The sequence below is a fragment of the Xenia sp. Carnegie-2017 genome, unplaced genomic scaffold (assembly GCF_021976095.1).
Source record: "Xenia sp. Carnegie-2017 unplaced genomic scaffold, XeniaSp_v1 HiC_scaffold_22, whole genome shotgun sequence".
In the NCBI taxonomy this organism is placed as follows: domain Eukaryota; kingdom Metazoa; phylum Cnidaria; class Anthozoa; order Malacalcyonacea; family Xeniidae; genus Xenia; species Xenia sp. Carnegie-2017.
The window spans coordinates 1,851,059-1,869,421 of NW_025813485.1; the positions used below are offsets into that span (position 1 = coordinate 1,851,059).

General features: G+C 34.1%; 5 protein-coding genes across 5 annotated transcripts; 2 read left to right on the top strand and 3 right to left on the bottom strand.

Moving 5' to 3' along the window:
- Positions 1-31: 31 nt before the first annotated feature.
- LOC124445265 (transcription factor Dp-1-like) lies at positions 32-10,696 on the top strand. Its single transcript, XM_046995974.1, has 14 exons — positions 32-860; positions 1,105-1,238; positions 1,361-1,424; positions 1,833-1,927; positions 2,937-3,025; positions 4,129-4,197; positions 4,819-4,948; positions 5,045-5,107; positions 5,277-5,420; positions 7,069-7,137; positions 7,294-7,442; positions 7,739-7,905; positions 9,246-9,306; positions 9,390-10,696. The coding sequence occupies exons 1-14, from the start codon at positions 815-817 to the stop codon at positions 9,616-9,618; spliced, it is 1,509 nt and encodes a 502-aa protein (XP_046851930.1). The 5' UTR covers positions 32-814; the 3' UTR covers positions 9,619-10,696.
- On the bottom strand, positions 10,364-11,824 carry LOC124445269 (WD repeat-containing protein 53-like). Its single transcript, XM_046995978.1, has 2 exons — positions 11,052-11,824; positions 10,364-10,949 (listed from the first exon to the last, which is right to left on the bottom strand). The coding sequence occupies exons 1-2, from the start codon at positions 11,722-11,724 to the stop codon at positions 10,624-10,626; spliced, it is 999 nt and encodes a 332-aa protein (XP_046851934.1). The 5' UTR covers positions 11,725-11,824; the 3' UTR covers positions 10,364-10,623.
- A 106-nt stretch (positions 11,825-11,930) lies between these two features.
- On the top strand, positions 11,931-17,010 carry LOC124445275 (RNA-binding motif protein, X-linked 2-like). Its single transcript, XM_046995987.1, has 5 exons — positions 11,931-12,049; positions 13,424-13,530; positions 13,665-13,716; positions 15,968-16,097; positions 16,355-17,010. The coding sequence occupies exons 1-5, from the start codon at positions 12,036-12,038 to the stop codon at positions 16,727-16,729; spliced, it is 678 nt and encodes a 225-aa protein (XP_046851943.1). The 5' UTR covers positions 11,931-12,035; the 3' UTR covers positions 16,730-17,010.
- Positions 14,201-14,787, bottom strand: LOC124445279 (histone H3). Its single transcript, XM_046995990.1, has one exon. The coding sequence runs from the start codon at positions 14,691-14,693 to the stop codon at positions 14,283-14,285; it is 411 nt and encodes a 136-aa protein (XP_046851946.1). The 5' UTR covers positions 14,694-14,787; the 3' UTR covers positions 14,201-14,282.
- Positions 16,868-18,262, bottom strand: LOC124445277 (ADP-ribosylation factor 1-like 2). The gene has a single exon (XM_046995989.1). The coding sequence runs from the start codon at positions 17,553-17,555 to the stop codon at positions 17,007-17,009; it is 549 nt and encodes a 182-aa protein (XP_046851945.1). The 5' UTR covers positions 17,556-18,262; the 3' UTR covers positions 16,868-17,006.
- Between the last annotated feature and the right edge of the window lie 101 nt (positions 18,263-18,363).

The window sequence follows — 18,363 nt, forward strand, 5'->3', positions numbered from 1 at the left end:
GTCTATCTTTAAAAATTATTTTAAAAACGGATCGAACTTTTTGTTCTCTATCAGTTTGTGGACCAACTTATTATACATATTTTACACAACCTGGGGTGTAACGCTCACTCCCCCTCTAACATGCCCCTCTCGTCACCATTCCTCTTACAAATTATTCATTAACTAATGAGCGTGATGAGTTTGCGCTCAGCTTAAAATATTTCATTGAAACTTGATAAATAACGATCTATTAGATAAAAATTACAGCATGTCACGTATATATCAGTAAAACAATATAGGGGTTAGTTCAAGTATGGTTACCTTGGTAAAAATAATAAATAAATATATTTTGTAGACCCCCAGCAGAACCAATTTAGTAATAAATTGCGCGGGAAAGTCCCTGGGCCTAGTCCTGGGAATCGTAGCGCGCGTAATTATTTCAACCAATCAGAGTGCAAGTTCTTTCCCCACCGCGAAGCTCAGTTGTCGGGGCTTCCATCAAGACTGGAGTAACGAAATTTTCATTACAAAACCGACCAAACTTACCTCGAAAATAGAAAAGAAAACATTTTAGAGTCAAACTTTACACCATTGCACATGAGCGAAACTGTAAAGAATTGTTGAATGTCTTACATTATAGCAAAAACTATTTGCGATTTTTCTATGTGACTTGGCCAACCTCAGCTCAACAAAGTCTTGACGTTTTCAAGCAGGGCGAAGATTGTTCATGACAAGTACGGCCAGTATCTGGGTTCTTAAATATTTGCTACGGGGAATTTTACATTATCAATCATTTTAAACTATCTGACTTGTATGCATCGGTCGTCGTCTACTCATGACTACTGCGAGCGAGAATGAGGGAAATCCTTGGAAAGACCACGGTAATTATTTAATGTTTGCGTGGTGACTATTGACTTTTCTGTTATAGAAATTTCACATGTGATTTTTTACAAATGATTTTCTTTTGTCGTCTCAAAGCTTGAGATTGAATTACAAAATAAAAGGAATAAGTCGTAAGGTTGATGCAGAATTTTTGAAGGAAAATACCGGAGTTTTAAGTTTAAAGGGTTAAATTTAAACTCGAAATTTATTGAAATTTTTAACAGTTTCGTATATTTGCTTCAGATATTGGCATAAAATCGATAGAAAACGGTACTACTGCTTTACAAAATGCTTCAGGGCCTTCACAAGACAAAAATGTTAAAGTTTTTATAAATGGTTTAAAAAGAGCTCCCGATACTAAGCCGCATCTTTCACAGGTATTTTGTTGAAGATTATGTTATTCTGTTATGGTTCAGTAGGGCAAATATTCATGATTCAAAACTATACAGGACCCTTTGTTTCTTGCTTTTTAACTGTGTATTTCCTTGACATGACTTAGTTGCAGGTTATGTCAAACATGTCTAGTAAGCAAACTCAACCTGTTGGCATGGTTGAACCAAAAGGTAGGTGAACTGAGGCTTATTTCATAAACTTTGGAACTCTCCTAATGTTTTCACAGTTTTTTCTATGTAGAAACATTAAATAAAGTGCAAATTGATCACAAAACTTAGTAGAATGATTGAAGTAACAAGAAAATTTATCCCAAACTTAGTTTGAGCAAGTGGTTGAATTCAATTTTTTTTGTTGGGGGAGATAGTGTGCAAGTATTTGGTAGGTGAGGGTGCCAGGCCTGTGAGTAAATGAGTGTTTTATATTAACTTTTAACTCCTTTATATTAATCATGCTTACACCTAACATAAACTATAGCGCCTTCTTGTTGTACCAAAGGATTGGATTGTTTTACAAAATATTTTAAAAAAGAATGCTGTTTGAGTATTAGCTAAAAATTCTGCATGAAATTTTACTTTTAGTTGAAGTTGTTGAGCAACAATTTACAAGTCCAACTGTAATTTCTACCAAACTTTCACCAATGATTTTACCAAAAACGGTACCAACATCACCAATGGTAGGTGTGATTTTTCTTGTGGGTCAGTCTTTATGTTTTGAAAATGTCAAGAAATATTTTGTTATTTTTTTCTAGTGGTAAGCCTAGTTACTCAAAGTGCCCCTTACAGAAAAATTTTTTATTTGCCATATTAAAGTAGGGTGTTGTTTCTAGCATGTCAGTTAAAAAGGGCATTAATTTGGTAAAACAGTGTCATTTAATGGCTGTATCAAGTTGGTAAAACTGCTGTTTTTGATAGACCTTGTCCATTCTCAGAAAAGTCTGGAACAACATATATTTCTGACATTATGCAAGGGACCGATGAACACAAAATATACATATAAATTATAAATACCACTTATCTTGGATGATGTCAGAGTTTTGTTAGACCCAAACTTTATGGCACAATGGAGGCAAGGTTTTTGGAACACCAACTTTAAACACCCATAATAAGAAAACAATTTAACAAAATTTTATCCTTGATATGTTAAATAGTTTTATTAACATGATGGAAATTGAAAAATGAAATTTTGCTGGTAGGGGCCAGTAAAATGTAAAAATCATATGTACAAATGACATTTTCCAACAACTATGATAGTCTAACCAGTCTAAAGAAAGGAAAAGTTTAGTTTCATTTTTTCTGATTACTTTACTATTTAATAAGAAATGAAATGTTTCTTGACAAACAAAACTTACCTAAGTGTATTGTCAATAGGCTCTGATACACAAATGATAACATATTCTTTTTCTTGACTTGGCTACCATGCGTATGCACAGCCAGTTAAATAAATTGATCAATATTTCTCAAATTGGTACCATTATTTCAATATGAATTTTTTTCTCTTTGAAACAACCCTTAGAATGAAATATCAATTTTATGCATTTTCATAGTGGATAAATTTTTTTCTAAGCAAAAGAGCTGAACTCGAAACCAAATTTCAAAGCTTGTGTTTATTTTTTACAGAATGTTTTGTTATTTATAGGTATTTAACAAAATTTTAAAAAATGAGAATTGATTTATTCAAAACAGGTATTAGGAACATCTTCACCACACACTCATATTAGTGTAACTACTCCTCAACAATTTATTGTTGCTTCACCTGCTGGAGCTTGGTCCAGGTACGATGTACTAAATACAACTAAAATTTATGTTTTCTATCATATACCTACCCTCCTTTCAACCCCTCTACCTTTATAGGTATTCAAAATCCCACTCTTAGAGTTATCTTCAACCCCCCACAATTTTATAAGATATAGTAAAAACGGGTGTGAAGACAGGATGTATGAAAAAAGGGGGGCAGGTCACATAGGGTGTGCTGGTAACATAGGGTGTGCTGGTCACAGGGTGTGCTGGTCACATAGAGTTTGCTAGTCACATAGGGTGTGCTGGTCACATAGGGTGTGCTGGTCACAGAGGGTGTGCTGGTCACAGGGTGTGCTGGTCACATAGGGTGTGCAGGTCACACATAGGTGTGTCACAGGGGTAGGTCACACATAGGGTCACATAGGGTGTGTCACATGGGGTGGTCACATAGGTAGGTCACATAGGTCACATAGGGTGTGCTGGTCACATAGGGTAGGTAGGTCACATAGGTGTGCTGGTCACATAGGTGTGCTGGTCACATAGGGTGTGCTGGTCACATAGGGTGCTGGTCACATAGGGTAGATAGGTCACATAGGGTGTGCAGGTCACATAGGGTAGGTAGGTCAGAAAGGGTGTGCTGGTCACGTAGGGTAGGTAGGTCAGAAAGGGTGTGCTGGTCACATAGGGTGTGCTGATAACAACGTATAGCTGTCAATTTGAAATTGCCATGAAGAAAGATGAGATTTCACCCTTTGTCCCTCCTGGCTGCCATCCTGAAAAAATATGTTCTTTATATTAAAGTATGTTCAACCTCCCCCCCCAAACGTAAGTATTCTGAATGATATCTTTAAATCCCTTCCTACACCTACTGATCTGATATTGTCATAGATTACTATCAAACAGTATCAATACCCATTTTATATTGATGATGTTTATGTATTGTTGTCAACCAATACATGAATATCGACCAAAGTTTCAGTCTTTAGTTTTGTGAAAAATCTGTATATTGTGAGTTATAATCTGTTCAAATAAGCCATACTTCTTTGGTGGCATTCTTTCCTCACAAATGAAAGAAAAGTTTGTGTAATGTGAATATTATAGAGCAGAGTTTCTATAACCTGTAAAATATTTATTTCAGTGGTGAAAGCTTCTCTGGTGGGCGTAAAAGAGGATTAGACACGGATGAATCACCTGATAATGTTGAAAGGTTTATTATTTTTATGCTTAACAAACTATAATTCATTTGAATGATACCTAATTATTTGCTTGTAGTATTTTGCGACACATTGTTTCATTGTTTCAGATTTGAATATGAAAATAGCGTTTCTAATGTTCACAACTATTATATTTTGTGTTTTGGCTTTTCTCAGAGGGAAAAACTGTCTGTATGTTTTAATTATAATAACTTTCGTGATCTTTTCACATCGATAGTAAGTTGAAGACATCAAAAATTAAAACAATAGCTGTCATGTATTGTATGTATGTTTCAAGTTTTTAAGCGCAAACTAAAAGGTTCTAATTATATGAAACAATATTGTGTTTCCTAAGCCATATGGTTTTTCAAAATTTGTTTAGAGGATGCTTTTCATTTGTAGCTATTTATTTGCAAAATTTGCTCAACGACCATTTTCCATTCTGAAACTATACCAGAAGGTTCTGTGCATTTTTGCCGGGCATAGTCATTGTCCGGAGTAAATAGCTATATAAGGAAATAGTTGTTGCATTGCTATATTTGAAAATAGTCATTGATTTGGGCATGACTTCACTGAACTACTCTATAAATGGCTTGCGGAGGTTATAATCATCACTTATTAATCTATTTCTTAAGAAAAAAGCGTGGTAAACGAATACTTACTGGCCCTAAAACTCCTAACGATAAAGTTGGCAAAGGATTACGTCATTTCTCGATGAAAGTTTGTGAAAAAGTCCAACAAAAGGGAACGACATCTTACAACGAGGTATACGTAAATCCTTAGAAGAAAATGGAAAAGTAAAAATATTTACACAATAGTCTGTTTTCATTCCAGTGATATTGTTTATTTATATTGCTTCAGGTTGCTGATGAACTTGTGCAAGAGTTTAGCGATCCTGAAAAACACGCAAGTCCTGCTGAGCAGGTGATTTTTTATGTTAAGAACTTGGTCAGTCGGTGGAGTTTTCATCATGTGGACTTGTACATTCTTATTGTAAAAATTGATGTTGATTATTTGTGATCTAAAGGTTTTTTGTGGTTGATCAAACTAGGTTTACCTAAAGGTTTTTATTGCTATTATTTATTATGTGCAGCAATATGACCAGAAAAATATCAGAAGGCGAGTTTATGACGCTCTCAATGTCCTTATGGCGATGAATATTATTTCAAAAGAAAAAAAAGAAATCAAATGGATAGGATTACCGACTAACTCAGCTCAAGAATGTCAACATCTCGAGGTACGTAATTAACATTTGTTCCTTTATTGTAAACGATTTTATAACTTAGATGGTTCTTATAAACACGTCTAGATAATTCAAACGATAACTTAGATGGTTCTTATAAACACGTCTAGATAATTCAAACGATAACTTAGATAGTTCTTATATACACGTCTAGATAATTCAAACGATAACTTAGATGGTTCTTATATACACGTCTAGATAATTCAAACGATAACTTAGATGGTTCTTATAAACACGTCTAGATAATTCAAACGATAACTTAGATGGTTCTTATATACACGTCTAGATAATTCAAACGATAACTTAGATGGTTCTTATAAACACGTCTAGATAATTCAAACGATAACTTAGATGGTTCTTATAAACACGTCTAGATAATTCAAACGATAACTTAGATGGTTCTTATAAACACGTCTAGATAATTCAAACGATAACTTAGATGGTTCTTATATACACGTCTAGATAATTCAAACGATAACTTAGATGGTTCTTATATACACGTCTAGTCTCACAGTACATCAGATGTTCCCCACTGTATGCTAGAGGTACCTAACGTTACATGAGAGGCTCCTCGCGGTACGTGAGGTTTCCCACGGTACATAAGATGTTCCCGACGATAGATTTAAGTCTTTGTCTGATTATGCCTGATACTCATTCTGTTATTTCCGTTATTCGCCCTTAAACAACGCCGTGACGCCACCAGGCACAGGTTGAAATGATCTCTATATCGACATTCAATATAACCTCAACTACCCTTTGCTTCAACCGACCTCTTCTCTGTCGAGGTTGGGCAAGAAAAAGTGCAATTTTTTAATTGGCCTCCTGATTTTTTGTCCTGTGCCTTACCTATTTTCTTCTCAACTGCGGTTAACATGGTTTAACGTTTCTTGGTGGTTTAGCATTTTTTGGTGCTGACCATGTTTTTGCTGTTTTGTGTTTTTGCCTCTGGATATTCTCTCTGCACAGCTGTCGAGTATATATGTCAACAGCAGAAAAGGACAAAACTTGAATTGGTTATCCGCGACTCTCAAAGTTTTCATTCTAATTCAATCCCAACTTTCTGCGTCCATGATATAGTGGTATAGTACTCAAGCTTTATATATCTATACTTATCATCAAGAAATACCTATTGCCTTTCATTAGCTGCTCATTGCCTGTCTTTATCTCTTTAGCTTCCTGATTGTTAAGTACCATCTCCAACTTTTGACGATACTATTATTGGGATGTTTGTAAGTTTGTAGTGTTGCGGAACAGGTATTCTACGCTGCTAATCACTTGCTTTATATTTTGAGTCTTAAACTTATTGTAACTTTTCGTCTTTTACTGTGGTTGTGAACTAGCTGGAGGCTTGCCTTTTCGACACTATTGTTGACGAACTGCAACGGCTTGGAAACCTTTGTGCTGAATTGCGAAAAAATATACAGTTTGCTTGAAAAATAAGAGCTTGATCTCTAATCTTTACCGTCTATTGTCCTGTTTACTCATCTAATTACGCTCAAATTGCGAATGAAAAATCTCTTTTTGCATTTTTTTGTATCTCATTCGGCTGGAAATACTAAGTACATACGTAGAGTATAAGACATGAGAGGATTTATGTAACTATTGACATTGCTGTTTTTATTTTGATTGTTGTTCATTATAGGCTGAGAGAGCTGAAAAAGTAGCAAGAATCAAACAGAAAACCACGCAACTTCAAGAGTTGATATTACAGGTGGGTTTAGTGGGTTTTTTGAGGTAGTTTGTCAATGGTATTGGGTTAAAATCAATCAGCATGTTTCTTCATTTCTTCTCAAACTGATTATTGCTTGAAAAAAATTAAGTAGTTTATTTCTGTCAATTTTATGTATGATGTAAATTTTTCTTGAAGCAAATTGCGTTTAAAAATTTGGTGAAAAGGAACAAAAAAACAGAGGAAGAAAAAGGAGTACCTCGTTCCGATACAACAATTCATCTTCCTTTCATAATCGTGAACACGAGCAAGAAAACCGTCATCGATTGTAGTATCTCTAATGATAAGTAAGTTGCAAAGCAATTCCATATCGGTAATGAAATGCAGTTGAGAAAATCTCTACCAACTATATTGATTCCTAGCTTAATAGTTTCGCACAATTATTTAGACTACCAAAGCTACAGTGAAGTGTGGTATTGTTGAGCTATAGAGATTTCGATTCCTGCTTGCCTATGGAGAATTTGTTTTTTTGGGGGGGAGTGAGGGGCAGACCTATCGAACATGTTTTGTGATAGCAACATTTATTATACAGACGAACAGCTAAAACAGTCTTATTGTTTTCATAAATTATGTTCTTTTGTAGGTTTGAATATCTATTTAACTTCGACAACAGATTTGAAATTCATGATGATATCGAAGTTTTAAAACGAATGGGAATGGCATTTGGTTTGGAAAAGACAAATTGTAAAGAAAGTGATGTAGAAATTGCAAAGACTATGGTGCCAAAAGCGTTAGAACCTTATGTTACAGGTCAGTGAGACAAACATCCACTCATCTTGCAGTAGAATTGTAATGTACAACTTTGTCGCCGAACCATGGACATGTAACTTTTTGAACTTATGGAAGAACTTTTGGGAAATATCTTTTGTAACGAACAATTTAACAGAAATATAAAATAAAACTCCAAAGAACATCATCTTGTAAACTCAAGATTTGAATTATATTAACAAGAGACAAGGTTTAAATGCAATAGTTGGACTATATTCCAAAGTCATTATCAAGTGATTATTTACCTTCAAGCATTATCTAACAACAACTATCACATAACAACGATTTAAGGATCACGCTTGCTTGTAATTAATCACTTGGCTTGATAATGATTTTGAAATAAAATCGAAATTTTGCTTTTAAATCATGTCTCTCGTTTATAAAACTCGAATCTTTAGTTTACAAGATCATATTTTTGCAGTATGTCTTATCTTATATATCGTAGAATTATAGTGTGAGATCTTGTCGATTTATTGAGAGATATAAGAGAAAGATGTTGAGATAGTTATAATTTTGAGAAGTGTTGTAGAATTTTGGAGTGACATAGAACTGATATTTTCAAACTATGTGAGGTATTATGGAACTCATAAGTGTTGTAACAAATATAGTAGGCAGGTTGTTGTTGTGTTATTTATACATACCGATGTCAAAATATAAATTATTCAAAGGAATAGTGATAATATCGCTTTTTGTAAAAAGACATCAAAAATCTCACGAAACGGCACACAGATCAGAATTAAACAACTGATCTGCTTGTAATAAATGATCGCTTATTTAGTCTTACGTTTTAACTTCGTTTTCTATGAGCTCTTTTACCCTGTGTTGCCATGAACAGTTTTTCTGCTAGTGAACTACGTACGGGAGATATTTATTGATATTTCGTACTTTGATTTATCTATTAACAGCCTACTATTGAGAAATATCGTTGAACTATTAAGTCATATTGTACAAGTATTACGTGATATTATAGAGCTATTTAGAGAAATGATATGAAACTTTATTAAAGGATATTTTACAAGAGACATCAACGAACGATTGAAACTGATGTTGGAGCTATCAAAAAATTATAGAACTCTTGAGTGACATTTAGAATATTGAGAGGGGTAGAACAAGTTATTGTTTATAGAAATATTTACTATTTAGGGAAGTTTCAAACTTTTGCCCATGTAAATGTAGGTAGTACTATTGAACGATTTTGACCATATCAAGTTACGACGATTTCCAAGCTTTTCAAAATTGTTGTTTTTTCTACAGCGTTATTGTATTCCTTGTGAATATTTTACAACAACAAGAAAGTTTTTAAAATAGTTTTGTTTTTTTAGATCTTGCTAAGAATGGGCCATGTGGTTTAGGATCAACAGGAATTACACCTGCAACTCCAACGTATGTTATTTATATTTAATGACCTACTTTCCTTCTTCACACCGTTTTTTACTGTGTATGATTAATATTTATGTCTCCTTTAGAAAACCAACCTCTCCACGTTCATCCAGTGTTCACACACCTGTGAAATCATCACCATTAGCAATACCTGGCAAGTCAAACCCTATTGTGAACGGAGTAAAAACACCCACAGGACCAAGGGCTACCACACCTTTACTTAGTTCATGTCCATCGTCACCCACAGGTACACCTCATACTGATTCTGAATCATCACGTGATGGATTTGGTGATGGTGATCGTACAACCAAGTAGTTTATCATTGATGCTCTGAAATATTTTGATTCAGTAACATTTTGCATTGAATCATGAATAATGGTCATAAACGAGGATGTAACCACTAATTTATGAATCTAACATGGTGCTCCCAACCTTTAGTGGTATTTGTATTTAGGAAAATGGGATGCGCATATAAAGTGCATTGGTACAGATTTCATTCTCCCAACTATTCTCCTGGAGTATTTTGTTGCGAGAGTAAATTGACGAACTGTATATGTCAGGCTCACAGGCTTAGTGTTAGCACTTGTCTCTACTGTAATATTGCAATGAGGTGCCCTTAGTTGAGTTCACTATGAGTGATGTTACTTGAACAACATTGCCAATATCACTTGAAATAACAAAAAACTATATTTTCTGCTACATGCCTTTTGACAGATTTCAATCATAATAAAGCTAATGGTGCTTTCAAAACTTACAAATCATAAGAGATCGCTATTCATTTATTTAACTAGAATCATTTTGTATGAGTTTGTCATTTACTTTCAAATGCGTTATTTGAATCCAGCTGTTTTTTATTATTGTACAGTACGTTCTTAAACAATACCTTATGAAACACCAAAATATGATGATTTTTGCTGAAACAAATATTGTGCATAAGGTACACATCTACAATTGACAGTTCAATACATTCTTGCATTGCAATTAACTGAGGTCATTGCAATTAACTGAGGTCATTGCAAAGGTCAAACAAGTTGATCAAACACAAAAAGTAATCATAATGTTGGTGGTGTATATTTTTAGTTTGAATATAGTGTGATTAATTACTACATATATAACAAATAAGTCCTTTGTAGATGTTTAAAAGGAAGTAATTGACTTCTAAGTCATAGTTGTTGACTCAGGCAAATACTCTTGTAAATTATGAAAATACCAATAATAATGTAGCCTATCCATGGTGTTTTATTGAATTACATATCGACACAAGTAAACCTCTATGTTTGAATATTGTGTCCAATTTTATATAGTATAAATAAGTACATATTATAACTCCAATCTATATTCAGCTACATGAAAAGATTGATCTGCAACAAATATACTATCTTTTACAAATGAAGAACAGGTGATCCAGTTTACTTTACTACCATGAACAATGGTGTAACATAATTTATAGTTTGAACTTTGACCATCAGTAATTTCTTTCCAAATTTTAAGCCTGCCATCATTGCCTCCACTCACGAGGGATTGCTCCTCAAAATTCTTAAATTTGTGGAAGAATATTTGGCTTACTTCTGTATCATGAGCTTTTAAACTTGTTATAATTTTAAACTTTTTGCCATGAAACTGAAATAGTCCAATGTCACCATTACCTATATATAGAACAAGAAAGAACTAATTATGAATGACCAGCAATGTTCCCAATGTGGACAACACTAAAATGCAGTTGCAATACCAATTTTTGATAAGTTTACCTAATCCTGCAGCAAATTTCTTGCCATCCTCAGAAAGTGAAATTGAGTGAACAAAAGGTGGATTGATGAATGGCAATGTTTCATTGGATGTTTTTTTATGAATATCATAGTTGATGTCAAATATTTGTTGAGGTTTCCCACACGAGAAATCCCAATTAATAATGTTGCAATCAAGACCTGCACTCAGTAGTTGCCAAGACTTTTTTGGTCTAAATTGAACAGTTGAACATATGTTGTCATGATGTCTACTGAGTGTCTTAAACAGACAGGACTCTTGAACGTCGATTACTTTTACTTCTCCAGCATCGTCACAAGCAGCTAAATACCGACCACTGTGGTTAACACACAATTGATTTATTTCATCGGTATTAAACTCGTACTTTCTTTGAGATTTAGAACATTTTCTTATGTCATACACTAAAATTATCTTCCCACACGAAATATAAAACGTGTTACTATTTGAAGAATCAAAAACAATGGAATTCAAAGGATGCAGATGGCACAAAGTGCAATGCTCGTTGCTCAAATCTAAATCTTGAGCAATTTGACCATCAGACGACCACAAGATACAATGACCGTCTTCAGAAATACTTGACAATATTCCGTCACGATTGACATCTAATGCTAGTATTGTTTTTTGATGCCCAGTTCTGAAAAGTTTGTCGAACTTCATTTGAAAAAGTATTAGAATTTCATATTTGTAAAAAATAAAAATACTAAATTTTGTTCTCTTTCAATGAAGCAATTATACTCCATACAATACTATTACTCATTTAAATTGTGAGCGCTAAATGTATTCTGTAATGGTAATGACACAGAATAGATATATAATGTGGTAATGACGTAAACCGCTGACCGTAGAAATCCCACGCACTCATATAACTCTTAAAATAAATTACTTGCTACTAACTTCTCAATTGTCTATGTGTTATCGTCCATTTCTTGTGGCAATCGTGAAATAAGAATTGTTTTGTACGTGGAGTTATGAATCCCTTAACGTATGTCCACCTTCATCCTTCTATATACCATTTTTTATTTCATAGAAAGACCAGTTCAATAAAAATAGGCCATTGTTTAATAGAGAGCCAATGGCTATTGGAGGACATATGTCCTCATTGCTATTTAGATCATTTTTATGTGAAGAGGTAGGAGGAGGTGGGAATGTCAACACCTATGACTCTTTTGTACACTGAAGTTTTATTGCAATAATACTTGAGACTATAAGTTTTGTTTGGTGTACTAAAGTAAGTTTTTTGGTGTTTCAAATGACTTAGCAGCATAACTTAAAGTATGGAATAAAATAATTTTATTTGCAAACACATCTGATCTTTGATAAGATTTTGGTTGCATGTGCAATCAAGGTAAGTGAAGATGAAAAACCCTTGTATATAAAGATAAAAGGTTTTGATCATGGAGATGAAAATCAAAATGTTCACTAATCAAGAGACTAGGGCTGTTGAAAGAGCATTTAAATTGGGGAAGGCTAAATATTGAAATAGTTTGATGAATTAGCATGTGCAATTGTGAAACAAGTAAATTGTGTTACAAGCAATTTTGTAAACAACCACATTAGAATATCAATTGAATCATAGTTGTAACATAAGTTGTTTTTTATGTTGATACAAAAAATCATCTTTAACCCAACAATTGAATTGTACTGTATGGTGAAAGAATACATGTTTGTAAATGTAGATCATCTAGGTTGGTATAGTCCTGAGAAGGACTGTTTTTGTTGTTGTTGACTGACATTTCGACAACCTTAGTGGTAGTCATCTTCAGAGTCAAAAGTATGTTGCACACAAAGAATACAAAAAATTCACCTTGACTAACATACATTTATAAATTAAAATTGATGCCAGTAACTACCAGTAAATTTATGAATACTGTCATGCAAAAGTTGTGGATTTGTAATATTCAATATTTCTCAAAATTATCAATATTTCCAATGTTGAGAATTCAGTAGCGTGTACAAAAAGTATTTTTGAGTGGCAACTGTTTCAATATTTGTCACATTATAAGGAAGTGGGGGGAAAACTTATTTTGATGTCTTGTAAACAGTGAATTTATTTACATCAACATTTGTGGTCTGAAGAATACAAAATTCCATCCATATGAACTGTCTACAGAAATATATGACAATTTCCATCCATATTGATATTGTATTGCGAGAGATAGAGACGTTTGGAGTAGAAAAATTCATGGACCGGTCAACCCCCCTGGCGGGGATTAATACTGGCCGGTATACAAATGTTGTTTGTTGTTGTTTGTATTGATATTTTATTGAAAATAGAAATGGAAAGTCATTGTATTGTATCAAATCAATAACTACTATTGGCCACTACTCTTATTTTATTTGTATTGATTGGCTCTAGGAATGTAAAAAATATCCAGAAGCTCAATGAGAAAATGTTGTCAATGGGTGTTGAAGATGATTCATCATGGCATAGGCAGTATAAAGACAGTGCCTACATATTTATTGGTAAATTTATAACTTTCAATAGATACTGTAAATTTTCTACCATTTGTTAAAAGACCTTTATGATTTCTGGCAAGTGTGTGATAATTATAATTATACTTTTGAGCTCATGATTTTAACCATTTCTATGAAAATAGGGGGATTACCTTATGATTTGACAGAAGGAGATGTCCTCTGTGTTTTCTCACAGTAAGTCACTATCAATGACCTTTTTGTGTTTTAGTTTTACTTTAGTCAGCATGCTTTTATTCCTTTAACTTAATCTTTGTTTGACTTTGAAGTTGTTGTGAAATTGTTCAATATTTGGGAAATATTGTATGTTGTTTACCAACACACTTAACATAACTTAACAACCATTATTGATTTCAAATTTTTTTCCTAATGTAACACTTAGTTTTTTTAACATTTTACATAATTCATAATTACAATTTCCTTGGTGATTAGCTAATAGAAATGAATGTGGTTGTCATGAACATTTTTCCTGTAGTGTTATGCAAAATTGTTGTTTAGGCCTGGCAAATATAAGTTGTTTAATAGGAGATAAATAATTAGCTTGAGATCATTATGGAAAAAGTGAAATTTAAGTCATTAAAGGATAGTACAGCCTTCCCTGGTTAAAGGACTAATGTACCTATTAAAAAATAGTATTGATAACAAATGATTAAGATGAATGTATAGCACAAAAAGCTTTATTCTTTTGTAAATATGGTGGCTCTTAAAAGAACCATTTGTGTTATTTTTGGAGTATTGGCAGCTCAAGCTCGTTCGCCACGTATACGTCTTGCCAACTGGATGTCTTTAGGCATAATAGTCACTCGCTTGGCGTGAATAGCGCATAAGTTTGTGTCTTCAAACAAACCAACAAGGTAAGCTTCACTAGCTTCTTGTAAAGCCATGACAGCTGAGCTTTGGAATCGAAGGTCTGTCTTGAAATCCTGGGCAATTTCACGAACTAGACGTTGAAAAGGAAGTTTGCGAATAAGAAGCTCGGTAGATTTCTGGTAACGACGGATTTCTCGCAACGCGACTGTTCCAGGCCTGTATCTGTGAGGTTTCTTGACACCGCCGGTTGCAGGAGCGCTTTTCCGAGCTGCTTTAGTTGCTAGAGTCTTTCTGGGAGCCTTACCACCAGTGGACTTTCGTGCGGTTTGCTTTGTTCGAGCCATGCCAAACGCCAAGTCTTCGTTTCTTCGTTGTAAATAGCTTCGAGTGTACAAAGGCCTAATATGAGGGCAAGTAAGATGTATGGAGTTATTATTGAAAGTCGCGCCGCTGTTTATAAGCCATTCGAAGCTTTTACACCATTGGTTGTTTGAATACAATCGAAGTGCCCGTTTATTGGTTGTGTAATTTAAGATTCCTATTGGTTAATGGGTTTAATATAATCCATATTTTGATCCTCTATGTTGATGAAGGTTAAAAGTATAGTAGAGTAGTACAGTAGTACTGCAGCATATGCTGCATTTGAGCTTGATGTAAATTTATGTGTAATAGGATAACATTTTGTGGATTTTTCAAAGGCTTGTAAGGTTTATAGGAATCTATACCGTGTATCGGACCAATGAAACGCTACTTTCTATAAACAAATCAGATGATAAACTCTTCAGTCTCCTCAGACGTCGGGTTGTGTGGGCATAATTATGCATCTGTTTGGTTTATTTACTAATATATATTTAGAACGCTATATTGTTTTGGCGGTTAATTTAGCTGTACAAAAATATAAATAATCAAACGGCTCTCTTCACCACGTTAACAAAAGAGTAGTTCGCTCTTAGTTAAAACAAAGTTCTTGCTAATGGCCCTTCTGTCACAACAACCCCATCTGTTGCCAACAATGCCAAGTATGATGGTAACATGTTTATACGATTTTACACTGAAAGAATGATGTAGCAACAGAAAATTACATCTGTATATCTTAGGCGATTTGCAAAGTTTGATAATTGACCATATAATATAAGAAAAAGCTGTTACAAACTTGGAAATCCGCGATTTGAACAAATGTAACGTTTACCAGTTGAAACCCGACGTTTTGTCTGACAAACGTGACGTTTGAAACGTAAAAAAGCGCGAAAAATTCGGGACAGTTACCAGTTGAATGCAAATTGTAATATTCATACGTGCATGTTATAATCTGCTGAAAACAATAGGTTTAAAGGAATTTCATATGGCATATCAAGCACTTATGAATTAATGTCCCTGTCTCCAATTAACGATGTCCCTGCAGTAGCTTAGTTTTTGAAGTTTTTAATCCAATGAGCATTCTTATTTGGAAACCACATCTGTCATTTGCCTATAACCCCAAAACAACCCTTTCCCAGACTACATTTCCTAGTCTAGTTTTAACATGTATTTGTTTACCATTCAAAATGTTTGTGTTAAGACTGAAAGACCATCTTACTGATTACTGTTACATCTGATGTACCGATGAATTAATTTCAAGGTATGGAGAAATTGTAGACATAAACTTAGTACGGGATAAGTCATCTGGAAAATTTAAAGGCTATGGTTTCTTGTGTTATGAAGATCAAAGAAGCACTATTCTAGCTGTGGATAATCTAAATGGAATAAAGGTTGACAAAGTTTATGCATATAGGTTAAAGTGTCACATGGGCAAAGTTTATCCTGTCTAAATGATCCAATCCACCATTTCTATTATGCAACTGTGTTGAGTAAAATAAATTTATTTAAGTAGCGTGCAACACCAACTAACATAACACTTATTGTCTTAGAGAATGATATTAGGAATAAATCTTGAGAAATATCTTCTTAGTTTTATTCCTAGTTATTTGAATATGCAAAATATTTATGCACTTTCCTTATACTCTAGCTCGGCGGACGAACCATTCGGGTTGATCATGTTGCGAACTACAAGCGACCTAAAGGGGATGAACGTGACGAGAATGGAGAGAGAAAAGAGCTGCCATTGACTGGATGTGCACCTGTAACTCCTTCTGCATCCGAAGACGAAGATCCTCTCGAATACAAGGATGACAAAGACTCAAAGAAGAAGAAAAAGAAAAAATTGAAAAAGAAGATGAAAGATAACAGAAAAGATAGCAAGGACTTAAAAGATGAATACAATTCTCAAAGCCGAAAGCGATCAATGACGAACTTAAATACCAAAGAACTCGGCAAATCTGTTGGTGATCGAAATGTTGAATATAAAAGAAAAAGAACGGAACATCGTCACTCAAAAGTTTAAATAATCTGAAAAGAGAGATCGACTATACAATAATAATTCTTCTAGTGACAAAGGTAGTATTTATAGCCAATTAATAATTTTGTGGGGTTTTTTTGTTTGGGAAAAACCCATAAATGCTACGAGCAATCGAAGAAATTCTTATTGCAGTAATGTGATTTAACTCGATGTTTACATGATAATATCTACATTTTTGTCATGCCATTGATTGACACATCTTTTATTTTTAATCCTACATCTTGTACATACGTGGTACACCTTGGCAATGTTAATGTTTTTATTAATTTCGGCTGTGTATTTGCTTTGATAACCAATCTAATCCTTCGTAAATTCCTGTACCTTTTGTGGCACATGTCGCTTGAATGTACCATTTCCTGCCACACAAAGTGTGCAGGCCTAGTCTTTTTGCTAACTGTGTTGTACCCATTGCTAATGGAAGATCTTGTTTGTTGGCAAAAACTAATATCACGCATTGACGCAAATCCTCTTCTTTTATTAAATGAAAAAGTTCAGATTTAGCTTCTTCAATTCTGTCTCTATCATTACTATCCACGACGAATATTAGTCCTTCTGTCTTTTGAAAGTATAAACGCCATAATTTTCTTATTTTGTCTTGACCTCCAATATCCCACACTGTAAAATTAATGTTCTTGTATTCAACACTTTCCACGTTGAAACCAATTGTTGGCATCGTATTAGAAATCGGTTCATTTAATTTAAGTTGATATAAAATTGTTGTTTTCCCTGCAGCATCGAGGCCAACCATCAACAGACGAAGATCATGCTTGCCAAACCAACGTTTGAACAAACAAATTAGAGCATTTCCCATCCTACAGTTCTTTACATTATTGATGGAATCGAGACATCTTCAATGAAATAATTTAAGTCAAACTCTGAAATGGCAATAATAAATTAGTTATTGGTACGGAGTGAGATAACTAAGAAAGTTTTTTTCAACCCGTCAAATAGCTGGTACAAGTCAGCGAAGCGAGGAAAAACATTTATTTTTGTCGAATGACCGATTGATAATGTAATACGGCGTTTGAGCTGTCGAATTTTCGCCCAACATAACCTAACTATTAGAAACTGAGTTGCTTTTACACTCTTTGCAATTTCGCAATAATTAGCAATATTAGTTTAACGTTTTGAACTGAGGTAAATAGGACAAACGTAATTGAGGTTCTTCATCTTGTCACACTGGGAATGTCAAGGTTCTAAGATCGGTACGCCTTCCTTCTTAGCCCTACTTGAAAAGATCTTTTCACTGACTTCCCCGCGTGCGATAACTCTTTTGCGATAGGCTGGCTGTATATGTTGCGCACATGAATCTGTGACGTCTGATACGAATAGCATTATTAAATATGCGGCTTTCTCAAGCGTTTGAGTTAGGTGGCTATTTTATCCATCCTAGATTTTTGAAATTAACGTTTCATTTACTGTCCAGTTGAAACCATTGCTTTTTATTACTATCCATCCAGTCAATAGAAAGAATTGATCCGGGTTACATGACATGAGTGACATTTGATCCAATACTGGAATGATTGTGATTTTTTTGGTCTTTTTGGCGTCGCGCCCCTGGTCGCGCCAATACATGACGTAGAATACATGTAACCGATGAATCTCTTAGGATATTGGGC

Coding starts and splice junctions, on each gene's coding strand:
- LOC124445265 (XM_046995974.1), top strand. CDS start 815: ATGACTACTGCGAGCGAGAATGAGGGAAATCCTTGGAAAGACCACG. Junction 4,198..4,818: donor TCACCTGATAATGTTGAAAG/GTTTATTATTTT, acceptor CTATTTCTTAAG/AAAAAAGCGTGGTAAACGAA. Junction 7,906..9,245: donor GTTAGAACCTTATGTTACAG/GTCAGTGAGACA, acceptor TTGTTTTTTTAG/ATCTTGCTAAGAATGGGCCA.
- LOC124445269 (XM_046995978.1), bottom strand. CDS start 11,724: ATGAAGTTCGACAAACTTTTCAGAACTGGGCATCAAAAAACAATACTA. Junction 10,950..11,051: donor GAAATTTGCTGCAGGATTAG/GTAAACTTATCA, acceptor TTCTATATATAG/GTAATGGTGACATTGGACTA.
- LOC124445275 (XM_046995987.1), top strand. Junction 13,531..13,664: donor CAGTGCCTACATATTTATTG/GTAAATTTATAA, acceptor CTATGAAAATAG/GGGGATTACCTTATGATTTG. Junction 13,717..15,967: donor GTCCTCTGTGTTTTCTCACA/GTAAGTCACTAT, acceptor ATTAATTTCAAG/GTATGGAGAAATTGTAGACA.
- LOC124445279 (XM_046995990.1), bottom strand. CDS start 14,693: ATGGCTCGAACAAAGCAAACCGCACGAAAGTCCACTGGTGGTAAGGCT.
- LOC124445277 (XM_046995989.1), bottom strand. CDS start 17,555: ATGGGAAATGCTCTAATTTGTTTGTTCAAACGTTGGTTTGGCAAGCAT.